General features: G+C 42.5%; 1 protein-coding gene and 1 non-coding gene across 2 annotated transcripts; one reads left to right on the forward strand and one right to left on the reverse strand.

Annotated features, from left to right (window-relative positions):
- Positions 1–4,960: 4,960 nt before the first annotated feature.
- On the reverse strand, positions 4,961–8,688 carry LOC145099207 (uncharacterized). Its single transcript, XM_079036803.1, has 2 exons — positions 8,003–8,688; positions 4,961–5,429 (listed from the first exon to the last, which is right to left on the reverse strand). Exons 1-2 carry the CDS (start codon positions 8,686–8,688, stop codon positions 4,961–4,963), a joined length of 1,155 nt encoding a protein of 384 aa, XP_078892929.1.
- Positions 8,689–9,754: 1,066 nt separating this feature from the next.
- On the forward strand, positions 9,755–9,861 carry LOC145103514 (small nucleolar RNA R71). Its single transcript, XR_013706601.1, has one exon. It is a non-coding gene; the product is annotated as a small nucleolar RNA R71 (small nucleolar RNA).
- Positions 9,862–10,155: the final 294 nt, after the last annotated feature.

The following is a 10,155-nucleotide window of genomic DNA, read 5'->3' on the forward strand; positions in this document are numbered from 1 at the left end:
TAATGGAGACCGGCATGAGATCGATCGAAAATGAATGGCTATCTAAAGTTAGGTTACACCCTAGGAATATACTGCTAGTACTCTCTGTCTTTCCATTAGCCATTTCTACAGTGAACGGTTCATTAAGTGCTCGTGATTTTTGCCTAAGTAAATGAGCAAATTTTTGGTTCACGAAACTCTTCTCCGCTCCACTATCAAATAGAAGGCATGCATAAGAGTTATCGAGGAGGAACGTACCAGTGACCACTGTGGGGTCGGTAACCGCTTCCTCATGGCCTATAGCCAGAACTCTTTCCGCTCCATCGGCAAACCCTGCCTTCGGGCAGTTTCTTTTGAAGTGGCCTACCTCGCCACATCCGTAGCAAGTTTAGCCCACTCCAGCACCGGGGGCTTGGTTGATTGGCTTCGCCGGAGCTTTACAGAAACAGGCAGTGTGCCCCTTCACGTTGCAGTTCAGACACTGCATCTCCCGGCAGGCACCGACGTGACGGAAGATGCATTTGTCGCACTTAGGAAAACTTCCAGCGTACTGCTTTATCGAAGCAGCAGCGGCAGGTGCTATCGTAGCATGTACTGCCACGACCTACTGCTTTTTGGCAGCCTTAGCCTTCTTCTTGTCATCCCGAAACTTCCGCTTAGAATCAGCGGTTCTTGCGGGCTCTGAGATGGCCAGGGTACGAACCTCATGGTCTATGAGCCAGTGTGCTAATCGTTTGGCACTATCAAATGTAGTGGGGTGTGATGCCAATACATTTCCTTGGTATGGTGGCACCAGCCCCCATATGTATTTCTCGATTTCCTTTCCCTCTGTAGGAATCATGTTTGGACAGAGGGCCACCAGCTCACAGAATCTGGCAGTGTAGGCGACTACATTGGAGCCCTTCATGGTTAGGCTCCATAGCTCTTCCTCCAGCTTCTGAATCTCGCCCCTCGGGCAGTACTCCTCAATCATGAGGTCTTTCAAAGTTTCCCAGCCCATAGCATTAGCCACTATAAGAGATAGCGACTTAACATGGCTGTTTCACCATGTTAGAGCTCTCGTTTCAAAGGTGCAAGCAACAAAATTCACCTTGCTCTCCTTGGGACAAGATCAAATTTCGAAAACCGATTCGGTTTTCTCGAACCATTGCGAGAGGGCAATGACTCCGCCAGTCCCTTTGAAGGATAATGGTTTGCAATTGGTGAAGTCCTTGTAGGAGCACTCTTTCAAGCACACAGGGATTTCACCATGAGTAGATAGGACTGGGGCTCCTCCTCCATTGGAACCGGATGAATGATATTGAGCCATGGCTGTAGCCACAGTTGCAGCTACATCAGCATTTAAGGCTATCGTGTCGAACTGAGGAGTAGCTGGTTGAGGTGGTGGTGTCGGTGTTTCGTTATTAAGGTTTCTCCTTGGATTTCTGCGAGGCGGCATCTTTGATCTATAAGTTTATGAAGATGAAAACATTGATAAGAATTTAATGGAAGGATCGATGAGAATGACTCATGGACTAACTCTTCATAGCCCAACAATGCGACTGAATGTAGATCTAGAACTAATAGATGATCACATTTGTATAATAACTCCCATAAGATTAGGTACCTGTCAATATTACTGGAATTACAGATGTAACAAGTTCGGGAAAAACGGCCAACAGAAAGAGGCCTTACATCAACCAAAATGGGAAAATTTTGACAGAATTACAACCTAACCAAGACCTAACAGGCCTATGATTACAAAGATAGGGAATTAGACCAGAGTTTTACATAACTAGGTTATATCCACAAGAGAGAAGTTGATGAGAATCTATCGGCGACGAGAACTACCAGAGTGAGTTCTTGATCCCGACAGGAGACGTTCTATGTCCCTCATGCGCCTATCAGCTCTTGCTTGTTGAGTTCGAAGTTCTCTGACTTCAGCTCGGGTTTCAGCGAGTTCCTTCCGAAGAGCTGCATTGTGGACCAGAGTCCTTTCATGAGCAGACTCTTGATGGCAAATCTGGACAGTGTTAACGCCAGAGTTGGCGTCAATCTCCATGACTCGGTTAATAGCTACTCGACCCTGGTCGGTGTTCCGAGCAATCCTATGAACTACGATGGGTAGGACTCTGTCAGCAGAACCTCCCTCAGTGAGGTTGTAGAAACTTCTGTCTCCATTGTAGGGAATGGGTTGACCTTGTTCCTGACTCCATCTATTCAAGTTTGTAGCCCACAGAGGTGTGGGTCCTTGAAATGTTGGACGAGGGTTTGGGTTTTGACCAGCTGGAGGTAGGTTGCTGACTCTGGCTCTGAGTCAGAACCATCAGAAAAGCCTTCAGCTTCATGATCATCAAAAGGGATTAGGAAATCATCTTCTGGTTCTTCTTCCAGCCATCCTGCCTTGCCGTGGTTGGGATAGTACGGGTCTCCGGGAATGAGTAATCCAGCCATTAAATCTACGCGAGAAGAGAGGTATAAGAATCTAGCACATAAGTAACTTATAGTAATGCAAAATACTCCTATAGTATTTTAAGTTTAAGTTCTATTGTTCTCATTGTGGTATTGTGGGTAAGCTTTTAGACTTGTTGCAACCTCACAACCACACTTAGGCACATGCTAGTCAGCCCTCGGATAATATAGTTGATCAGGCTATATCTTCCCGGTTTTGACTATATGTCTCTAAGTCTACTTGTGCTGCCCAACAACCGTAATACTACCTCAAAACAAAAGGTATTTAAAGTAACATGTGATCGACCTGTATCCTGCTACCGACTCTAGTAAAACAACGATGTAAGAAGCCGTAAGAAATGACATTTGGCACCTGTAGACTTGCAAGTCCCACTGTAGCGAGCAGCAAGTTGTAGGATAGTCAATCTAGTATAGATCTATACGCAAACTCATACGCTCCCCAATTAAGGAGATTATGGATACAAAAATGGTCATGGCAGGAAGTGCCATGACCTGTTTAATGGTTCACATAACTGCATGGATGTACATGTAATAAATGTGCTAACTGTAAAGTGTACTCTTTCTCTGTCTAGCCTATATGTACTGTAATGTTCTGCGTGTGCTAGCTGTAATGTGTGTTCTCTCTCTATCTAGCATGTATAGTAATGTACTATGTGTACTAGCTATAATGTGTGCTCTCTCTATCTAGCAAGTATTGACTCATGAATGAACTGACTCATTTTATGATTCTTTGTTCTAGTAATAGTTTTAGTATCTTCCTAAACTACCCCTATGGTAGCTTACTAGTAATGTATGATCATGTTTGTGAAACCCTTGCTACCCAAAGGTATGGAACTGGTTGAAAGAACTTTTATGTCTATATATGTATACATAATATATAACTAATGGATAAACGACCTTCGGACGGATAGCCGATGCCCTAATGCCACATCCCAACGAGAGTAATAATGCTCCAAAGATAGAAGATGTCAAGGGGAGGTTGCAAAAAACATCAGGAGTAATAATGCTCCAAAGATAGAAGATGTCAAGGGTCGGGACCTTGTCATCATCCTTCCGCATATTAATCGTGCTGGCGACGAAACGATGAATGAGACGGTGGATCGGTGAACGGATGTGGCCTCCTGCGTGGAAGATGGAATATACACCCGGTTAGCAATAGTATTCCACCAGGTGGAAGCAACCACTGCTTCGGGGAGATCTTTGTGGCAATTCTCCAAGAAAGCTTCAAAGTCTTCATTTAACATGGTACTTTGGTCATAGATGCCAATCCTCCATGAAAACTCTGCCATGCTGCATTGTCGCAGCTCCCCACCAAGGGAAAAGGAAATTAAATTGGGATTATAATACTCACTACTACCCCGGAATGAGATGGTAGCGAAGAATTCCCAACATAATTCAGCGAAGACCGGTTCTTGAATTTTGAATAATTGTAACCAACCATCACATATGATGGTAGAATCCCACATATTGCATTCTTTCACCAAATATGGCGTCGATTCCTCTTCTAGTCCAACCTTCCCCAGCAAATCCCAGTTCACTGCATTAGGTAAGTGAATCTCTTTCTGCTTCAAAGCTTCTAATTTGTTTTTGGCACGGGCTTGAGATGATTTAGAGGTGATTTGGCGAAAAGAGAGCTACGGGATGTCTCCTTGGCTTCCCTCTCGTGAAGTTTGACCTCTTCTGGACATGGGTCCTACAAAATAACATTAAGGAAGCACAAACAAACAACACCCAACAATTAAAATCGAACAAAACAAATATGTATAGCATCCTACTCGCCGAGTTCACGAACTACTCGGCGAGTAGTATGAACATCGGGACCAGATCGATACCGGACCTGTATGGGTTATTCAAAACACCTAATTCTTCATCAGGGTTTGTTGTACTAAGTCCATAAAACACAAATCCAAAAGAAATTTTGCCTAAAACCTCCTAATTCATAGCAAAATCAAAACCCTAGAAATTAAGGAAACCCCCAAATCCGAATTTTAGACAAAATAAGGGCTAAGAAGTGATAAAGCTTTAACCTTTGACAAGTATTGGGTGTAAAAATCATACCTTTACGCTTGAAAGTTGAAGATTCAGCAAAGATTGAAGAAATGGCTTGAGAGTAGATACGCACAGCGAGTATGTGGGTAATGTTTAGAATGAGTGAAAACCCTTATTTACAAATTATAAACTACCTCTGTAAATATTCTACTCGCCGAGTAGATCCGCATATTCGCGATTTTCTGGGAATTCAGACAAGTACTCGCCGAGTAGGTCGCATATACTCGGCGAGTAAAGCTTGCAATTTGAAAAAAAACTTAATTAATTTTTTGATTTTTATTTTTAACCCACCACCCCACACTCTAAGCATTGCTTGCCCTCAAGCAATCATTTTGAACATATTTTCTAAAGAAGAATGAAAATAAAACAGATCCTAAGAAATTAAAAAGAAAATAAAGGAAAAATAAATGCAAACTCTAAACTCGGGTTGCCTCCCGGAAGCGCTTCTTTTTAAGGAGTCATTAGTTGGACTCCTTCCATGCTACGTTTCTGCTATTCCTTCCAGCAACAGCCCTTCTTCCATGTCATCATTCCTTGGGACTCCTTCTTTATATCTTTTTACTCTATGTCCATTGACCTTGAAAGGGGTACCATCTTTTGATAATAACTCTATAGCAACATGTGGAAACACCTTCTTCACTAGAAATGGACCATCCCATCTTGACTTGAGTTTGCCTGAGAAAAGTTTTAGCCTTGAATTAAAGAGCAACACCTTTTGCCCTTCATGAAACTCTTTATTTCCCTTGATCCTCTTGTCATGCCAACTCTTGGTTTTCTCTTTATAGATTAGAGAGCTAGTGTAGGCATCATTTCTAAGTTCTTCAAGAGCATTCATTTGCATTAACCGGTTGTTCTTGAGCTCCGCCATGTTGAATTTGCACAATTTTATAGCCCGGAAAGCTTTATGCTCGATCTCCACCGGTAAATGACATTGCTTTCCATAAACTAGCCTATATGGGGTAGTACCAATAGGTGTTTTGAAAGCTGTTCGGAAGGCCCAAAGTGCATCATCTAGCTTATCCAACCATTCTTTCCGATTGCTCCCCACCGATCTCTCCAAGATTCTCTTTAAGGCTCTATTTGTCACTTCGGTTTGTCCACTAGTTTGTGGATGGTAGGATGTAGAAAATTTATGGGTTACCCCATATTTCCTTAGCACCTTCTCTAGTTGGTCATTGGCAAAATGAGTGCCTTGGTCACTTATAAGAGCTTTCAGGACTCCAAATCTTGAAAATAGCTTCTTCAAAAAGTGCACCACCACCCGACCATCATTAGTTGGCAAAGCTTGTGCCTCTGCCCACTTGGATACATAATCCACCGCCACCAAGATGTATTTGTTGCCTTTGGACATGGGAAATGGTCCCATGAAATCGATCCCCCACACATCAAATACTTCGCACACTTGAATACTATGTTGTGGCATTTCATTTCGGGATGAAATGTTTCCCGCTCTTTGACATGCATCACATTCTTTGACAAATTGGGCTGCATCTTTAAAAATTGTGGTCCAGTAAAACCCAATGTCAAAGATCTTCTTAGCAGTGTAATGTGCTCCATGATGTCCACCCGTGGGCCCGCTATGACAATGCTCCAAAATTTTTAGGCTTTCATTCCTGAATACGCATCTTCGTATGATTCCATCCGCGCAGCTTCGGAAAAGGTATGGCTCATCCCAAAAGTAATACTTTATTTTGGAAAAGAATTTCTTCTTCTGTTGGCTGGTAAGATCTTTTGGGATGTATTTGCTAGCTAAGTAATTAGCTATGTCTGCGAACCATGGCTCTTCTCCCACGGTCACCATAATGTACTCGTCCGGGAAGTCATCTCCAACTCTATCTTCTTGCAATTGCGGGTTTTCAAGCCTTGACAAGTGGTCAGCTACTACATTCTCCATTCCCTTTTTGTCGCGTATCTCTATGTCAAACTCTTGAAGAAGTAGAACCCATCGTATCAATCTTGGCTTGGCATCCTGCTTGGCAAACAAATACTTGATAGCAGAGTGGTTAGTAAAAACAGTTGTTTTAGATAAAACTACATAAGGGCGGAATTTATCAAAAGCGTACAACACAGCTAATAATTCTTTTTCAGTGGTGGTGTAATTCTCTTGGGCCGGATTTAAGTTTTACTAGCATAATAAATGGGTCGAAAGTGCTTATCAACCCTTTGACCAAGGACAGCTCCTAATGCAAAGTCACTAGCATCACACATTATTTCAAATGGTAAATCCCAATTTGGAGCAACAATGATCGGGGCATTAGTCAATTTTTCCTTTAAGAATTCAAAGGCCTTTAAACATTATTTAGTAAAATAAAATGGTGCATCCTTTAAAAGCAATTGTGTTAGAGGTCTAGTTAATTTAGAAAAATCTTTTATAAAACGCCGGTAAAAACCCACGTGTCCTAGAAAACTTCTAATGCCCTTCACATTAGTTGGTGGGGGTAATTTGGCAATGGTGTCAATCTTTTCCCGATCCACTTCAATTCCCAATTTGGAAACCTTGTGGCCTAAAACTATACCCTCCTTGACCATAAAGTTACATTTCTCCCAATTAAGAACTAAGTCGGTTTTTTCACACCTAGCAAGCATTAAGTCAAGATTTGTGAGACAATCATGGAAGGAAGATCCAAAAACAGAAAAATCGTCCATAAAAACTTCCATGAATTTTTCCACCATATCGTGGAATATGGCTGTCATGCACCTTTGAAATGTCGCGGGTGCATTGCATAACCCAAAGGGCATGCGTCGATAAGCAAAAGTCCCACTTGGGCAAGTGAAAGTGGTCTTTTCTTGGTCCATGGGGTCTATGGGTATTTGGAAATAACCCGAAAATCCGTCTAAAAAGCAATAATAACTATGGCCCGATAATCTTTCTAACATTTGATCAATAAAAGGTAAGGGGAAATGGTCTTTACGAGTGGCATCGTTTAGCTTTCGATAATCGATGCACACTCTCCAACCGGTTACCGTTTGTGTCGGAATAAGCTCATTCTTCTCGTTGGTTATGACCGTCATCCCTCCTTTCTTGGGTACCACTTGGACCGGACTCACCCACGGACTGTCGGAAATGGAATATATAATCCCCGCATCTAAAAGCTTGACCACTTCTTGCATATTTGGGTTTAATCTTCTTTGGTGCTGCATAACCTACTTTGCTCCTTCTTCCAGATTAATATTGTGAGAATAATAAGAGGGGTTGATTCCCTTGATGTGCTCCATGCTATGGCCCGCTTTCGCTTCTTCAAAACTTGAACTAGTTCTTCCTTTTCAGATTCGGAAAGGTCAGAGGCTATTATCACTGGCTTTTGATGACCATCTTCAAGGAAAGCATACTCTAAGTGATCTGGCAATGTTTTGAGCTCTGTTTTTTTCAATCTGCATGGTGTACTCGCCGAGTGCAGGTAAGGGACTCGGCGAGTTGGCAGCTGAATTCACGAATCCATTTTTCTGTTCGCATGGACTCGGCGAGTAGATCGGCCCTTCTCGGCAAGTTGATCTGTCAGATTGCTTCATCAATTCTTCATACTCAGCTTCTTCCAGCAGCCTCTCGATCTCCATTAAATCTTTTTCAGCATCAAATTCTTCATAAAAAATTGTGGACTTGTTGGGATCTTCATTATTGCATTCCTCCATTAATTCATCAAACAGGTCAATTGAGAATGCCATGTCATCAATATTTCTTGCATACTTCATAGCTTGATCAACCCCAAAAGTGATTGAATCATCTCCTACCCGTAAAGTAAGCTTCGAGTCTCTCATGTCTACTATAGCACTTGCCTTGTTGAGGAAAGGTCTTCCAAGGATGATCGGGACTTGAGGAACCGCCTCCATGTCTAGAATTATAAAATCTGCGGTAAATACAAACTTGTCCACCTTGACCAATAAGTCTTCACATATGCCTCTTGGGAAGGTGACTATCTTGTTTGCTAAGTGAATTGCCATACGACTTGGCCCTGGTTCCGAGAGATCCAACTTTTTAAAGAATGAATACGGCATGAGATTCACACTTGCTCCCGAATTGGCCAAAGCATGAATGGTAGCTAAGTTACCAAATTGGCAAGGCAAAGTCAAGCTTCCCGGGTCGCCCTTCTTCTTTGGTAGCTTATTTAGCATGGCAGCTGAGCAGTTCTCATTAAGAACTACCTTTTTCACTTCCTCCATCTTCCTTCTATTCGTGAGAAGTTCCTTATGGAATTTTGCATATTTTGGCATTTGTGCGACAGCTTCGATGAAGGGTATGTTAATTTGAAGAGCTTTAATATGATCAAGAAACTTCTGGTACTCCTCTTCCTGCTTTTCTATCTTAGCTCGGGCTGGATATGGCAATGGAGGCTAAAAGGGCATTTCAGGAATCTGATTTTTCGAGTTTGGCAGTGGACTCGTCGAGTCCATATTCTGGACTTGGCGAGTAGGCTCTGTTCCATGAAGATTTTGATTTTTGTCTTGAGTTTTTGCATCCTCTTTCTGCAATTCCTTGGGTGCTTCATTCTGAATAGGGGCCAGAGGAGTGATTATCTTCCCACTTCTTGTTGTGACTACGTTTATGTGTGCGCCTCGTGGGTTATTTTTGGTTTTACTCGGAAGTTCGCCCGGTGATCTTTGGTTGATTTGTTGAGCAAGTTGCCCTAGCTGCGTTTCTATGGTGTGGATATATGCTTGTTGGTTTCTAAGCATGGCTCTTTTTTCTTAAATTGCAGCATCATGATCGGTATGTCTCTTTTCTGAAGCAGCTACAAATTTGGTAAGCATCTCTTCCAAACTTGGTTTTCTTTCTTGTGTCGGCTCCTCCTTTTGGTAAAAACCTCTTCCTTTCTGTCTGTACTTCTCCTCCTTAGCCTTCTTGTACTCTTCATAAGGGAGCCACTCTTTCTCGGGTTTTCTCCAATCTTCATCATATCGGTCGCCACTTGAGTAACATACTTGCACCTTCTTGTTGCCATTTTCATCCAAGTCGCAGTCTCTAGTAAGATGAGGCCCATTGCAGTTTTCACACCCCACCCGTATAGCATGTATCGTTTGGTCCATTTTGTCCATCCTCCTATCCATGTTTTTCAACATGGCCATCACTGCTGATAAGTCTTCTGAAGCTGCATAGGCGGACCCCCTTGTTACATCATTTCTTGGATTATGGTATTCTCTAGAATGCTTAGAGAATTCTTCAATTAGCTGCTTTATCACTGGAGGTGCCTTCTTCGTAAGTGGACCTTGCGAGTCAAGTGATTGTCTTGTTGTAACATTTACTCCATCATAAAAGATGGAGACTTCTTGCTGACAATTGAGGTCATGATGTGGGCAATTCCTTAGCAAGATCTTGTACCTCTCCCACGCTTCATATAGTGACTCTCCTGCTTGTTGTTCAAAGTTGGCTATGGCTTTCTTGAGCTTAGATATCTTGGATGGTGGGCAGAATTGATCAATGAACTCTTCTTTCAGCTGAGCCCATGTAGTGATGGTTCTGGGGGGTAGTGACTTGAGCCAATCCTTTGCAGCACCCTTCCAAGTAACCGGAAGCATGCGAAGTAGCTGAGTTTCCCGAGGCACGTTGGGAACATTGAAATAATCAGGTACATCATTAACTTCATCCAAGTGCTTGTAGGCGTCTTCGTGATCTTTGCCAGTGAAAGGGATCTCTTTGAGTAAAGCTAGGATATGACCCTTAAGCTCAAAAGTAGCAGTTGC

Source organism: Lactuca serriola, chromosome 4, assembly GCF_051521515.1.
Source record: "Lactuca serriola cultivar US96UC23 chromosome 4, Lser_US96UC23_V15, whole genome shotgun sequence".
NCBI lineage: Eukaryota > Viridiplantae > Streptophyta > Magnoliopsida > Asterales > Asteraceae > Lactuca > Lactuca serriola.

Bases quoted from the DNA above. Each gene is read 5' to 3' on its own strand.
- LOC145099207 (XM_079036803.1), bottom strand. From the start codon at position 8,688: ATGCCAAAATATGCAAAATTCCATAAGGAACTTCTCACGAATAGAAGG. The intron at 5,430-8,002 runs GTATGAAGAATT...TACCCCATATAG, and splicing joins AGGCTGCTGGAAGAAGCTGA to GCTAGTTTATGGAAAGCAAT.